Source organism: Danio aesculapii, chromosome 8 (assembly GCF_903798145.1).
Source record: "Danio aesculapii chromosome 8, fDanAes4.1, whole genome shotgun sequence".
Lineage (NCBI taxonomy): Eukaryota > Metazoa > Chordata > Actinopteri > Cypriniformes > Danionidae > Danio > Danio aesculapii.
Window position 1 is genome coordinate 19,807,496 of NC_079442.1, and position 17,441 is coordinate 19,824,936.

The following is a 17,441-nucleotide window of genomic DNA, read 5'->3' on the forward strand; positions in this document are numbered from 1 at the left end:
CAGGCAGAGACTGTGTTACAATGCAGGAAGTTTCTTCGAGCGCAACATCTCATTAATAACTCTTTGATGTGAGGAATCTCGAATGCTTGGGGTGAAGCTTTAGGCCAAGAGTCGTGATCTGCCTTTCAAACCCTCTTTCTCTGTTTTCAGAAAACCCAGCCAAGACCCACACTGGCCACCAGGCTGAGGACAAAAAGGGCTCCGAGCTAGTTTTGGAAACCTCTGAAATATCATCAACTGTGCCGCCAATAACAACCACCACTACGCTTGTGGCTGTCACAACAACAAGCACCACACTAGCAACCACCAGCGAAGTGCCCGTCACGAATTCAACCCAGTTAACTCCAGGACCAGAGAAACCAATGGGCACTGGAGGAAAAACACACTTGCACAAAGCAGGTATGAATTATTCTGCCTACGTTTTAATTATATATACATGTTTATTCAATAATTATAGATTTTCAATAATAAAAGAACATGTACATAAAAAGGGAAACGTTTTGCATACAGTTGTATTAGTCAATGTTAGTTCATGTATTTATTTACTAACATAATTAATGAATTTTAGATTGCTTACAGTATTTATTCATCGGTGATAATGTTAACTAATGAAAATAAGTTGTTCATTGTTTATTCAAGTTAACTCACAGTGCATTAACTAATGTTAACAAGCATGAATATTTAATTTTAATAATGTATTAGTACATTTTTAGCTATGATCAATAAATGCTAAAAAATACTGTTCATTATTAATTCATGTCCATGCATGTAATTATTTATATATATATATATATATATATATATATATATATATATATATATATATATATATATATATATATATATATATATATATATATATATATATATATATATATATATATACACAAACATTTATATATTAATATTCAATATGAATACATTTTTAATAATAATAAATAATAAATAAACAGGGTTAAACTTTATATAAGGTTGTATTAGTTAATGGTAGTTAAAGTTACTAAGCTTCAGTTTTTAATTAATTTCAGGAACAAAATGTTCATATGATTTACTTACAATACAGTTTGTGAAGTAATAATTTCTGTCTTTTAGTAGATATATGGCAGATCTATTATATGAGAGACTTATACCTGATAAATGTTTACCAAATAAGTAAATCTAATTGGATTTGCATTGTAAACATTAAATAAAAGTTTAAAATGTGTGTGTGTTTTTTTTTGTAACAAATTAAGTTTTTAGTTCCGATACACCCAAAATCATTCCGCATAAATCCACAGATGTTTTACAATATTCTGCGCAGAAATAGCAAAAAAATGTCAGATTCTGTCTGGCCCTAGCTATGAATAATAAATGTTGTACAAATACTGTTCATTATTAGTTCATGTTAGTAAATATATATGAAACATAACATCTATTAATTAACTAATAAAACTTATTGTGAATTGCATATTAATATTAATGTTTTAGTGTAAAAATATAAATAGGTAATAAATATGACTGATATTTAAATGATATTATTGAGCAAGGACTAATGCATAGACTGATTATGGTGACAGTAAATAAATGGATACATTAAAATTATGTTAAAGGAATGTTTTGAAAAAGTTAATACCATTCTTTTGAACTTCCTGCTAATCAAAGAATCCTGAGAATCAGTATTAAGCAGCATAACTGTTTCACTATTAATAATAATAATAATAAAAATATTAATAATAATAATAATAATAAATGTTTGTTAAAAAGCATATTAGCATATTAGAGTAAAACTATCACTGAATGCTGGAGTGATGATGCTGACAATTCTGCTTTATAGCGCACGAATAAATGACATTAACAATAATATTTTAATAATATTTATAATAAGAATATTATAAATATTATAAATAAATATTTTATATAATAAAAACAAATAATTGAGTTTGTTAACAAAAGTGATTAAAAACCTTAAAAAATATTTGAATAATAAATCAATTACTAGTGCATATTTTTTTTAATTATTACACATTTTTTGGGGGGAATCTCCTTATCCACCATCACCAGTGTGCAGCATCCACCTGGATGACACGACGGCAGCCATATTGCACCAGACCACACACCAGCTGATTGGTGGAAAGGAGAGAGGGTGATGAAGCCAATTATACTATGGGAATGATTTAGAAGACCATGGACAGAAGCCATTGGGCAAATTTGGCAAGGGTGCTGGGGTTAAACCCCTACTCTTTTTCAAAGGACATCCTGGGATTTTAAACAACCACAGAGAGCAGTACAGAGTACCCATCAATATACTGGGGTGTTACGACCCACAAAGATTGCAAGTTCAGCGCCCCCTTCTGGCCTCACTAATACCACTTATAGTAGCAACCTAGCTTTCCCATGTGGTCTCCCAACCTCCCATGAGGTACTGACCAGGCGCAGCCCTGCTTAGCTTCAGTGGGCGACCATGTGAGAGTTGCAGAGAGCTATCTGCCGGCAAAGTAAATGTGTAATATGTAAAAATAATAAATTAATTTTTTTGTAGGTAAATCTCCAGACTGTGAGGGCACACTGGCTTCAGTGGATATGCCAGAGAAACATCACAGTTACGGACGCAATGAAGGAGCCTGGATGAAAGACCCAATGGCTAAAGACAACAAGATTTATGTTACAAACTACTACTATGGCAATAACCTAGTAGAGTTCCGCAACCTGGAGAATTTCAAACAAGGTAAATAAACAGATCAAATCATGGAAAATTTTATCTTATCAATTTTGCATGATATTTGAGCACTTTCATGAAAAAGTTTTTCACTTTCGTTGAAACCTTCCATGTGCAAACCAGTTTAAGACACACTGAAACACAAAAATTCCACTACACAATTAGCATTTAAATGGCTAAAATCTGTCAATCAAATGATGAATAAAACTGGCTAAAACCTGACATCTACACATGTATCAAGACCCAGATCATTCAAGGCTACATTTAAAATCTAAGAAAAACAAGTTGTTGATTTTTATTTCAGTGTATTGATGTACTTCCAACTGCAATGGAATATTGAGTAAGGGGGCATGGTTTTCTATTTGCACATCATTCCCTCATAACAAATCATACTAAGAGGGGCGTGGTTAAGAATATTGTGTCTTAAGCCATCAAATTGATGTCATCACAGAGGGACGCAATCCAAACAGATCACCAAAACTTGACTACCAAGTAGGTAGTCTACTTTTTTTTCTTTTTTCTTTTTGTGGAATAACTTGGATGTTATTTTTTTTCACAATTTCACAGTATTATATCACAAATATAATATCACAGTCGGGGATACCTTTGTAAAGAAGAACAAGACACCAGAATGTTTATGGTCCTGTAATCCACCATTGTAGTTTTGGTTGTGAAAAACGTGCGTAACATGGCTATAAGCATGTATTACATATTAGTATTGATTTAGGATTTGCAAAATAATCTTATTTCAAAGCGAAAACAAGATTATTTTACCTTTTTTATGGAAAAACTGACTTAAAGGGGACCTATTATGCAACAATCACTTTTATAAGGGGATTAAACACAACAGTGTGTGAATATAGCCAGCTTCTAATGGTAAAAATGTATTATATCTTTTATAATCACACTTGATAAAAACAGGCCAATGAAACACTTTGATTGACATTCTCCCTTTGTACATGTCATTAGAGGAGGAAAGCCCCGCCCATTAGAGATGATCTCTCCCTGATTAGCATAGTAACAGCCCTGAGTGAGAAGCAGTCATCCGCCATTAGAGTTTTACACCTGCTGAAATCAGCGAATAAGATGCATCATAAATGTGGAGTTTCAGGATCCACAAATGAACACAGATGTTTGTAGCTCCGCCCTCTTTTGAAAAGAGCTCAATCTCATTTTAATTTAAAGCGACAGTCACCAAAACGGCACAATTTAAATCAAAGCCTAAAAGGGTCAGTTTCAAAGAGTTATAAAACCTTATTTGTGGGATATTTTGAGCTGAAACTTCACATTCACACTCTTGGGACATCTGAGACTTACATCTCATAAAAAGGGTCATAGTAGGTCTTCTTTAATGAATGTTTTTTAGATATTTGAACTGGAAACCAGACGAAAACTCTCAGTAAGAAAAGCATTTTTTTGTACAGCTGAAGCATAATGAGGCATAATAAAGCAAAACAAATGGTCATAATTATAGATTATAATCAGAATATCTCATCAATAACAGGGCGCTGGAGTAATCTCTACAAACTTCCCTACAACTGGATTGGAACCGGCCATGTGGTCTACAACGGGGCCTTCTACTACAACAGAGCTTTCACTAAAAACATCATCAAATATGACCTGCGCATGCGCTACGTGGCAGCTTGGACCCAGCTTCATGATGCCGTCTATGAGGATACAACGCCTTGGAAATGGCGAGGTCACTCAGACATCGATTTTGCCGTGGACGAGAGCGGACTCTGGGTGATTTACCCAGCGCTGGATTACGACTACTCGCAACATGAAGTCATCGTCATCAGCAAGCTGGACCCGAGCGACCTTTCCATGAAGAAGGAGACAACATGGAGGACTGGACTGAAGCGCAACTCCTACGGCAACTGCTTCATCGTGTGCGGCGTCCTGTACGCCATTGACGTCTACAATCAGAAAGAAGGCGAGGTTTTGTACGCCTACGATACGCACACGAACACCGAGGCCACACCGCGTTTGCCGTTCACAAATGAGTACGCGTTTGTAACGCAAGTGGACTACAATCCCAAAGATAAAGTGCTGTATGCATGGGACAATGGCCATCAGCTGACCTACAATATTCACTTTGTTGGCCAGTGAACATGTAACTTGGTCTGCATCTTCTTCTTTCTTTTTTTTTTTTTTGCGTCTGGAGCCTAACAATGTTACGGAAGCCCTGAAACACAAGGTGGAAAAAAAAAAGCAGTCTTGGTGGTGAGGAAAAAAGAAAAAAGAAAACTTACGCCATTATAACGAGATATTATGTTGTAATAAGGAGATATTATGTCATTATAACAACATAATATCTTGAACCACAAGGTGAAAAAAAAGCAGTCTTGGTGGTGAAAAAAAAAGAAAACTCATGTCGTTATAACGAGATATTATGTCATTATAACAACATAATATCTTGAAACGCAAGGTGAAAAAAAGCAGTCTTGGTGGTGAAAAAAAAAAGAAAACTCATGTCGTTATAAGGAGATATTATGTTGTAATAACGAGATATTTTGTCATTATAACGACGTAATATCTTGAACCGCAAGGTGTAAAAAAAGCAGTCTTGGTGGTGAAAAAAAAAAGAAAACTCATGTCGTTATAACGAGATATTATGTTGTAATAACGAGATATTATGTCATTATAACAACATAATATCTTGAAACGCAAGGTGAAAAAAAAGCAGTCTTGGTGGTGAAAAAAAAAAAAAACTCATGTCGTTATAACGAGATATTATGTTGTTATAATGAGATATTTTGTCATTATATCGACGTAATATCTTGAACCGCAAGGTGAAAAAAAAAGCAGTGTTGGTGGTGAGAAAAAAAAAAAGAAAACTTATGTCATGCGGTTCAGGGCTTCCATACAATGTGCACCATTTATTTTGGGGGTATTTTTTGTCTTTTGATTTATGTGTTAAACTAAGTCAAGGATTCACTGTAAAATAATGCTGGGATCCAGACAATTCCTTCATGCTGTCCCAACACAAATCGATTAAGTTAACTTAATCATTTTTACAAATTTAAGTGGATTGATCATAAAACAAATCAAGCTGTACCAACCCCCCCCCCCAAAAAAAAAACTTAAGAATTGTGTTGTTTCAACTCATTTTAAATAAGTAGTTTCAACAAGCAGCAAAAAATCTTTTCTTGAGTGTTGGACACATATTTTTTTACCTTTAAAAACAGAATTGAAGGACTTGCATGCCTTATTTTTATGTTCATAGTTCCCAAAGCATCATTGATGTAAATAAGGGTGCAGTAAAAGATCTTAGAAGAAAATAATGTATAACCTTAATGGTTTTACAGAGCTTTATGAAGATTTTTTTGGTAACACTATAATTACACACTGTGAATCATCTATTAAGCATTAGCAAATAGTTAATTCATTATCTGTTAAATATTAATTCTATATTAATAGACATTAGTCTATTAAGCAGTTCATAACTGCAGATACAAATGCGGTATTCTTGACTTGTTCTTAATAATTGTACTTTTATACTTTGTTAATTATTTATTTTTCATTACTAAATTAAGTATTGGATTATTTACAAAGCAGTTATTTGAGAGAAGTTGCTGGTCTTTAAAGATTTTTCAGAATGTGTAAGTAAATGATTAATAAACTATTTAAATTAACATTTGTATATCTTATTGTTAGGGCATATACTAATAGTTAATTTGTATGTTAGTAAATGCTTTATTAACTCAACTTCATGCAGTTTAGTGACCTAATCTAAAGTGAGGACTATTTATGCTTTATAAATCCCTTATAAATGACAATTAAAGGCTCAGTTAAATTCTAAACGGGAACAAAAGAAAATAAACGACTTTATTCATTTTTATTAATTTGAAGATACAGAAATGAAACTCTGATGAAAATGAAAATAAATCATAAATAAAATAACATTACTGTACAGTTTAAACACCACTAAATAACATTGAAATGTTGTTCAATTATTATATTTTTGCTGTTTTATCCAATTTTATGTCAAATGTTGACACCCCTGTTATTTGGCGATAATTGAACTTTTTAGATTAGATTGGAAAGTTGTATTGTTCATTTGATACCAAGTCTTTAATTATCATTTATTAGAGATTAACAAAGCATAAATAATCCTCACTTTAGATCACAAAGCTGAGTTAAAGCATTTGTTAACATACAACTTAACTAATAATATATTCCTGAATAATAATATACAAATGTTAATTTGAATAGTTTATTAATCATTTACTAACTCATTCTAAATGATCTTTAAAACCCCCAACTACTCTTAATTATAAATGTCCTGTTAAGTCATGTTAAGTCCTGTTAAGTCATGAAAATTAATCAGTAACAAAGTATGAAAATACAATTTTAAATGTGCTTATAAGTCAAGATAAGAGCATTTATATCTGCAGTTAAAAACTGCTTATTAACGTCTAGTAATGTAGAGTTAATGCTTAACAATTAATGAATTCCCTATTAGCTAATGTTTAGTAGATGATTCATAGTGTGTAGTTATTATAAAGTGTTACAAATTTTTTTTTTATTCCTACATTCAAGAATTGCAAATAAAAGGTCTATTCATATCATTTAGCAGTGGGAATCAGTTTTGGGAGAATGGGCTTTTTAAATGTTATGTACATTTCATTATTTTAGCTATTCATTTTTGTAAAAAAAAATTTGACTCTTTTTGTAAATATTTTCAAGACTAAGTTTTGGTACAATAATCCTTTTATAAACCTCAGATTTACAACCCTCAGATATTTAATAATATAGTCACTCAGCATAAGTGGAGACTCCTGGATGAGTTACAGAGTTTTGTATGTTGCATTTATGTCAAATTTTCTGTAAAAAAAGTACAAATAAACGTAATCTAAAACCCCTGGCTGAGCTTGTTTTCTAATGCACAATAAAATGTCGTGCTGTATGGTTTTTCTGTGAGCGATATACATTACAATACAGTATGCAGCCATAAATTGCACATATACAGTAAATCACTGTCACCTGACACACAACTCCCCATCTCCAGATGTCTGACATTTTTCAAAAGTTGCAATATATGATTGATGACATGTTTTACATAGTACCAAATAACTCCAAAGTCAGAGTATACAGTGAATTTAGATTTATTGCCACTTTTAGTCTGAAAAAAAAACCCATGCATTTTGTGAAGCACGACTGTTATCTGTTTATTTATGCTTGTGAATGGCATTTTTGGACCTTGGTCTCTACCTGTGCAACTTTTGACTTAGGATTAGTTTAACAAAGGGAATAAATAAGTTTGAATAAATATAATATGGATAAATTGGTAAATTTATGGGAAAATACCTGTGAATCTTGATCTTAGTCAACAGATATTGTTTTATACTTCAGCATGCTGTTTTCGATACTTGATTACTACATAAAATGTATTTCATTTTTATGTATTATGTTTAATAGTTAGTTCACTCACAAATATCAATTCTGTGATCATTTATTCACCCTCATGTTGATCTAATTAGACTTTTCATGAAAATATTTGTTGCTACATCTGAGGGATTTCTGTCCACTGATTAATTATTCACCAACAACTCTTGATGCTTCATATCTTTCATCATTTTATAACAATACATTCATTCATTCATTTTCCTTCGGCTTAGTCTCTATTTCAGAGGTTGCCACAGCGGAATGAACCACCAACTATTCCAGCATATGTTTTACACAGCGGATGCCCTTCCAGCCGCAGCCCAGTACTGGGAAACACCCATACACCCTCGTTCACAAACACACTCATACACTACGGCCAATTTAGTTCTTCCAATTCACCTAACATGAACACAGGGAGAACATGCAAAGAAATGCCAAGTGGTCCAGCTGGAACTCGAACCAGTGACCTCCTTGCCGTGAGGTGACAGTGCTAACCACTGAGCCACTGTGCCAACCCAAAACAAAACAAAAAAAAATCTTTACAAATGTAACATTTCTTTCAAGTGTTCTGAGGAAAACTGACCAGTTTATATGATTTAAAAATAAAATTCAGAAATTCAAAATTCTTTGATTCAGTTTTTGCATCAGTGTACAATGTTTACAACATTCAAATTTGGTCATGGAATATCAATCAAGCTTGCTTGACCTACGAAAGCCAATGAAATTCATTCATGTATGTCACATGGCATATTTAAACTTCTGCAAGAACCATGCGTTTTTTCTTGCTTTGGTTTATGTTCAATGTTTATATGTGAATATGAACTAATTGTCTTTTCAGTATACTTAAATTGCTTAATATATTTGGATTGGTTTTTGTACTGAAGCATCAGACTTTTGAGTGAATAAACATTCAAGTAATTTCTGAGTAAATGATGAGTTAATAACTTACCCTTAAAAGTTATTTCGCAAGTAAAAAAAAAAAAAAAAAAAATTGTTCACCCCCCAATATATATATATTATTAATTACTTATCTTCATGTTATTCCAAAACCCTAAGACCTCTGTTTATATTCAGAAAAAAAATGAAGTTATTTTAGATGAAAATATCAAGAAATAATTTGTGTTCTGAAGATTAACAAAGGTCTCAGAGGTTTGTAAAGTCATGAAGGAACTTAAAACACTGTCAAAACATTTCTTGTGACTTCAGTCATTCAACTGCCATCATGCAAAGTATTAGAGTCAACCTAATCAGATGTGGAAGACATACAGTAGGCAAACATAGTCATTTTTAAATAGTTCAAAATAGTTCTTGGAGGTTCACATTCTGGACTTTAAATGTCTCAGTGCCATTGCTGTCTGAGTCTAAGAGAGCTCTTAGATTTAATATAAAGCATCTTGACTTCTTTTCAGAAGATAAACATCTCAGCGGATTGAAATGATGTTTGGATGTGATTAATTTAAATTTTTGGGTGAACTAACCTTTTAAACTCAAGTCATTCTTGAACTCTGGGTTAACAGGATCCTGGTTTAACTTGGTTAAGTTTGACACTGCTCATAATTTACCAACGATTAATGAGTATTTATATGCTGACTTCATATGCTGAATCCTAAACTATGGCTTAACTGTAGCTTGCAGTGTCATTAGCCATGTTTCTATTTATGCGCGTTTTGAAATATTGCCTAAAGATTATTTAAAGGGCACCTGATGAAAATCATCTTTTGGAAACTGTTTGGACAGGACTGTGTGTAGGTATAGCATGTCCACAGTCATATTAGTGTGATATAAAGACAATAAGTCTCTTTTTTTTATTTTCTGATGTTAAAATAGGATCCTAATCCCTCCCATTTTGAGACCCACCACCACATACCATGTTTATCACCACAGCCACATTTTATTACAATTATAAAAGATGCTTCAATCCCAGTTTGTGGACATTAAATCAGGTTTATTTTGTACATTAACATAACAGATATCCATACAGCAGTGGATATTAAAGTGTATCCTGTCACATTTGTCGTGCAAAGTTAAATGCATGTGATAAAAACAAATTATCATTATTAACGTTTTGTCAGTTTAGTGGCTACTTAGAGTTCAGTCGTACGAAATTGTACGATTTTAAAAAGGAGGCATGGCGTCACTGGGGGATGAGCAAATCGGACTAAATTGTACAAATTAGATCGTACAAATTCATACGAATTAGCCACTAAATCAAAAAGTGACGAATTGTCATGCGATTGTTTTGGCTCATGAAAGATCCACAAAAAACACATCACCTCCAGTAAGTTATGATGGCATATTCACAACTCAAAAGTTTTTTGTAAATCGATCAAATGTTTGTGTTGCCAATTGGAAACACTGTGGTGGAATGTGCCATATTGCAACAGGTTAGCTAGTTTGTAGGGCCAGCTGTGATCTTTTAAGTTGTAAATAACAACATGCTAGTAATATAATGTTGATAAGTCACATGGTAATGGCATTTGCATTACAAATAATATCAAATTTCAATGGCAATACTTCTTTTAATTAGATATAAATACAGGAAACAGTGTATTAGCGAGCACCACCATGTTCTGTGGTACGTGAAAGAAGAAAAGGACAGAACTGGCTCCTCCTGCAGATGAAAGTGAGCAGGAGATGGGTTTTAGTGACCATGAGAATGATGCAGATTGGACATTTGATAAGAGCAGTGATGGAGACAGTTCAAATAAGTTAGCTCAGAGGCAGATAAGACAGGTGTAGTATAGTATATAGTATAATATATAAACATTGTTAGCTAGTAGCTACATCTGATGCATCTGGATATACTAGACTTGTTATTTATTATAATATTTACTGGAGGAAATATGTATACCTACTATATGTTGTAAATGTTATAATACAATATTATGCTTGTTTTCAATAATATTCAGCAAAAAAGAATGGAATAAATGCAAGCTGCTGGAATATGAGTTGTTGGAAATTATATGAAAGGTGTCATTTATAAGTTCAGTGTTAAAGCTTATAATACTGCAACACCAGTTAAATCATTTCCGTCCCACTTTATTTTGGTCCGTTTGTTGAATTTAAATTACATTGCAACTAATTTTCATTAGATTATAAGTAGACTGTTAGGTTGGGGTTGGGGTTGGGGTTAAGGTTAATGTAAGTTGACATGTACTTGCAAAGTTTCTTATAGTCAGTAAATGTCTCTTGAAGGAGCAGTATCAGCAGATATTAAGCAGACAGTCTACTAATACTCAACTGGACCATCAAAATAAAGCATTACCATCATTTCAAACAACAAAATTATTAAATTAAAGGAAAGTTCAAAATCTGAAATTTTTAAGTTAGATCCACTGTTGGACGTTGTTGCCATATGGCAACAAATCATAAGGTACCTCATAAGGTATCATAATTTTACCCACATTTTTTTACAGCACTTCAAGTTAAGCCATTCTAAGAAAAGAAAAACAGTCAAATTCTTTTCATAGATCTATCATAATGCGTGCAGTAGAGGGATGAAGGCTCCAGAGTTGCGTAATCACATATATTTTCCACCGCTATTGAAAATGTTGGATTATATTTATAAGAATGAAGCATTTCATTGATTCACTCACAGTTTCACATTTCCTCTCAAACACTGAAACACATAGTTTAGCTAAAACATGCACTGTTTACATGGTTGTCTAAAGAACATGAATATGATACACAAGACTGACTGTCGGTTGCTATGCATTGAGCTGTAACCTTATAACACTGCATTGTTTCACTCTGCACTGGACTCCATTGGCTCTCGGTCTATGTACAGTTGAAACAAGCTCGAGACCATTAATAACACTCCTTTCCAGTAATAAAATCATCGGTGTTTATGTGCAAATGGCATACAGATTTCTCGTCTTCCAGGTCTGAGGTCACACTCATTCAGACTTAGCAGAAAAGAGGAAACCCAGATAAAGTGCTTTCATGAGGTCATTGTTGTATTTGGGAGGTCTGGGTGTGGTGATGATTGACTGACACAACAGGGTGTGTGTGTGTATGCTTAGATGAACTCTGGAGAGGTATGGTATTGTTGGAGGAACAGGGTGGAGGTATGGCTTTAATGTACAGAGGGTCCGCATTTAAATTAACCCACAAGACACTAACTCAAGAGCCAAAGTCTTGCACAGCAGAATCCCAAGCCAACATCAGTACTCCATCAATGATGCACAAATAAACCACATTTATCCGACAGCTCAAACGCACAGCAGGATAAGAATGCGAAAGCCACACTGGGGGACTCGCAGTTCTTTGTTATTAAGGGCATTAAAATATAAAAGCTGCACTCGTGACCCTAATAAAAGCTACAGGTTGTCATATTTGGAGCAGGATGTCATTAATCTGATTAAACCAAGAAGACAAATGAGCCGTAGCAGGTCAGTGTTGTGCAGCTCCAGTGTCCCAGACCCCCTTAAGGTTCCTCTTGGCTTGAGTACAAGTGTATCCCAATGTAGTGCTGTTCGCCCTTTCTAACACACACCCTAATTTAAATCCCTGTATTGCGACCTTGAGTCATCAATTCCTTTGTAAACATTAAATAAGCAGATTTCAAAGCCACTGAGCACATACTAGAGCTACATAAAATTACATTTATTTGATGAGTATTGTTTAACAAAAAGTATGATTTAACAAAACACAGGATTTCTTTGGCGGAGAGACTCCATCCATAGCTTGAATCAAAAGTTATATTCAGCTATGGCTGCCGAGGACGAAGGCAGTGGCGAGGGTTACCCCCCTGGACACGGCCAACCTGATGGTGGTGGTTGATTGTCCACATCAGTATCTGCAATGAAACGAATCGACAGCATATATTTAATTTCAATTCATTTTATTTCTATAGTGCTTTTAGATTGTGTCCAGTGTTGCCAGATTGGAAATGTCAAAGTATCGAACCAGAACTTCAAATTATCATATTTGGAGGAAAATTATGGTACACGAGTCAAACGGAGAGTATACACTATTATCTAGACACATAGCGTTTTGACACAACATGAAAATGACCACAATACGTTGAAAAAAAACTAGGCATACCTTAGTGGGAAGGTTCAAACTCCACCTCTGAGTTGCTGTCATCGAATGTTGCATGTTGCCAGATGTTAAGGGTTTCATTTTACTGTACAAATTGGATGCTGTCATGGACTACAAAATAGTGCTGGTTGGCTTGAAAGCAGTGCATCCTGCCAAATTTTTAACACACTCTGAGGTGTTTGTTTTGATGAGATTAACTTTGGAAAAAAACATGTTCACTTGACGCATTTGAATGGGCAAAAATGAGAACATCAGGGGAAAACTCCCCTGTCCTTCTCACCTTCCTTTATAGCGCTAATTGATTTAACATTATTACTTAAAAGATCGACCTCAAACTGAAAACTACTGACATAACCACGGGCACACGCAGCAGGAGCGTTAACTCGTGAGAGAGAGAGAGCCATTCTCCACATTGATTGGCTGACAAGAGGTAACATAAGATTAGATAGAAAATGTGCCTAACTCCACCTTCTCCTCACAGACAGTACAGAAGAGATGCAGCTAGATCATCAAGAAGCTTGAAGATTACAATTAAATTACTTTTAAATGACATAAAATTCTGAAATTATCGTACATCATAGGATTTTTCTCATTATTGATCGTACATCGTACAGAGGCTGAAATTTTCATACAAATACAATAATTAGTCTGGCAACACTGATTGTGTCAAAGCAGCTTAACATAGAAAATTATAGAAAATTTAAACAGTGCCAGTCCAGTTTTCAGAGTTTAAGTTCAGATTAGTTCAGTTCAGTGTGGTTTAATTTTCACTGCTGAGAGTCCAAGCACTGAAGAGCAAATTCATCGATGCGCAGCTCTACAAGTTCCGAACCATGCAAGCCAGTGGCGACAGCGGCGAGGAAAAAAACTTCACCAATTGGTGAAAGTGAAGGAAAAAAAACCTTGAGAGAAACCAGGCTCAGTTGGGCACGACCATTTCTCCGATGGCCAAACTTCTTGTGCTGAGCTACAGTCTAGGCATCGGAGGCTGGAGAAAGCTCGACGTCTATTGTGGAAAAGTTTGAACATTCTGATTAAAGAGCAAGACTTTTTCATTTCATTTACATTAAATAATAGAGGTGTCACTTTAAACATGCACAGATCTAACATTATAATGAAAGCATTCGATTGCTTTCCTAAATTTTTATGCTCATTTAAGACAAAATTAGTTGTGTTTGAAAGAAAACCCACCAAAATCGACATCTTTAGATATTATTATTAATTATGTGTATATTTCTGTTCAAACCGGTCGAACACGTACCCAAAACCCAGACTTTCGCTCTGCTTCAAATCGCGTGTACAGAATCCGTTTGGGAAACAGCATCTATCACTATGGAGTGTGTCCTATTGCATAGGAAGGGCAACAGCGCCTGTAATGGATAGGAATGGAACCCTTTATTTATTTCAAAGTGCTTTCATGACTGAATAAAACAAAAGCACAGAACAGATTTACATTTAAGAGCAAGGGGTGTCCCCTGGTGGTTTGGCGGCATGGGTTGTGTATAGGGAGGATCGACTCTTTATTGTCACCCTTCATAGTAAGATTTAAAATACAGGAGAAAAACAGAAAAATAACTGTATTTTTTAATGATAGCGGGATAGAACTGTAAAATGCAGGAGAATCCCAGGAAAATCGGGAGGGTTGACATGTATGAGCACTAAAAGCTACATTTCTTCAATTCTGTAGTCAAAAAGGGGATTTCCATTCCTCCTGAGGAGGCTTTGACATTCACTACAGGCGTAACTAGATTTTGTTGACTTCAATAGAGCTCATTGAGGTTGTTTTTCACAGCAGTCCTTAACTCAATGCTGTTAAGATGTACAAAACAAAATCTGAAGGCTGGCCGCAAGGGGAATGAAACCCATTATGACAGTAAAACTGCAAGAAGCCCTCAGAAAGTCCTGCACTTATGCAAGACCTTGAGCAAATACGTCTTGATTTGGCAATTGCGTTTGCAAATGTCTGGCTTTGAGTCAAGTCATATTTTATGCGTTACAATATCGAGGGCTTGTTTAAGATGGACGACTCGATTCCTCTATGGAAACCCATCTCAACAAAACAAAGAAAGAAGAAGCGTGAAGCTTGCGACAGAGTGTGTTGGTTAATTAAAAACAGTCTTGGGAGCAATTAACTGCATTTCTCAGTAGCGTGAGAGGAGCTCAGTAGTGTATTTCAATCTTAATGTGTTTACTGAATTGATTCAGCCTAAATGATTCTTTCTGTCTGACAAATGATTCGAAAATCTGAATCATTCTAGACTGATTATAGCTCAAACAATTCTTGCTTTCAGAGCACTGGAAAATCACAATCACTCCTGTGAATGGTTTGCCCCAAATAGTCCACTCTTTTGAATGCTCTAATCGTTTATTTTAATGAAACAATTCATCTAAACAATACTTTCTTTCATGTGTAGTGCTGGAAAACACAAACCATTCTAGTGAACTTATTTACCCTAAACACATTTTTCTCTTGTGTAGCTTTACAAAATCTGATTAATTGTAGCTAATTGATTGATCTTGAATCACATTCAGTCCTAGGAATTTATCCTGATTGATTGTTTTTTGTAGCACTGAAAAATAGGAATGATTATTGTTGAGCTATTCTAAACTATACTTTTTCTCAGAGCTCTTGAAAAATCTTTCAAGTCAATCAGGTCGAATGATATTATATTCTTTCTCACACAGATTTGATTCATTATAGTCAATCTTTTTTTTCAGGAGATTTATGTAAATGAGATGTTCACGATATAAAGTGAAGTTTGATAAACTAATTTTAACAGGAGCACATCATTTGATTCATTAGATTTTTTTTCTCATCAGTAATCATCAATAAACCAATCAGATTAATCCAAATCTACAATACACTTTCACGCTACTTCCCATATCTTTGTCTTTTTAAGAATCCCCCCATCCCTTTCTCATCCGGGGAGCTCTTAAGAACTACCTGATCTTGGACCCCCTTACATAATAATTGACCAGGGCTCTGGGCAATAATTGAGCCCTGGTAATTGAGACGATTGAGATGCAAACACCTCTAAGTGCCATGTAGAATGTTCTTACAATGAGTATTTTTCTCACCCTCTTGTTTATGTTCAGTTATTTCATGTTAAAGGAATGGGTTTTTTGTTTCTTAAAAAAGCAGCTTAGAGCATGAAGGTATCCAAACAAGCACCTCTTTCACAGTAGTTTTCGCTCAGCACAGAGGGATTCACTCATGGAAATATGTCAATGTTCTTTGTTGTTACTTTTAACTTGTGTCAATTGCTCAGATTCATCACATGCACTGATTTGTAGTTGAATAGCCAATCAGAATGCTCTTGCTCACTGAGGCCAACGCTGATTCTACATGCTGAATTGAGAGGTGATGTGTGGAACACTGCAAAAATCTTGCCTGACAGACAATTCTGTAAGTCAAAAGCTACAGTATCAAAATTGATATCCTAACACTCATTAAACTCAGAAAAAGTTAATGAGGACAGTAACAAGAATAGCTGGCAAGCATTTAGTTTGTCTTGTCCTGTGATGCAAGCTAATAGTATAATAAGAAAAGATGTGACCCTTGTGGCACACACACATACACTCATAAAAGGCCACTGTAGGAACCCATTGTAAAAAATACAAAGAAACCTTTAGGACTGGTGGTGGAGTCAAAAATGTAGAATTATAAGAATTCAGAGGTCCCACTCATGATGACAAATGAGAGGTTGGTGTTCTGATGTTTCGATAAGAAACTGAAAGCATTCTGTATGATACAAGTCTATGATACAAGATACATTTACACTTCTTTTGAAAGTGTTTCTATTTTGTATAAATTGTTTCATTTTATGTAATATAGTGGCTGAATAATTTCAAAATAGATTTTATTTTATTACAGATTTTAAACAGCTTGAAATTTGTGAATGACGTTTGAACTGATACAGTAAAATAAAATTACTGTTAATAACCAAAGCTGAATTTCTGATTTGATTATATGCTTCTCTCCTAAGCAATTTTGTGTTTAAAAGACATGTAATACACACTACCTGACAAAAGTCTTGTCATCGATCCCAGTGATAAGAGCAACAAATAATAACTTGACTTCTAGATCATTTGGAAAAGTGTCAGAACAGATTTTTCAGATGCATCATCTGTTGAGCTGCATCCCAATCATCACAAATACTGCAGAAGACCTATTGGAACCCGCATGGACCCAAGATTCTCACAGAAATCAGTCAAGTTTGGGGAAGGAAAAATCATGATTTGGATACATTCAGTATGGGGGTGTGCGAGAGATAGGTATCTGAGAGAGAGGTATCAAGACTTTTGTGCAACCCAC

At 34.4% G+C, this 17,441-nt stretch overlaps 1 protein-coding gene across 1 annotated transcript in view; it reads left to right on the plus strand.

Annotated features, from left to right (window-relative positions):
- Nucleotides 1-7,558, plus strand: part of olfml2a (olfactomedin-like 2A) — a 59,471-nt gene extending 51,913 nt beyond the window's left edge. Inside the window, exons 6-8 of the mRNA XM_056463388.1 lie at nucleotides 151-399; nucleotides 2,519-2,704; nucleotides 4,200-7,558. Of these exons, the coding sequence (XP_056319363.1) occupies nucleotides 151-399; nucleotides 2,519-2,704; nucleotides 4,200-4,804 (1,040 nt within the window). The 3' untranslated portion in view covers nucleotides 4,805-7,558. The remainder of the gene's footprint in view (nucleotides 1-150; nucleotides 400-2,518; nucleotides 2,705-4,199) is intronic.
- Nucleotides 7,559-17,441: the final 9,883 nt, after the last annotated feature.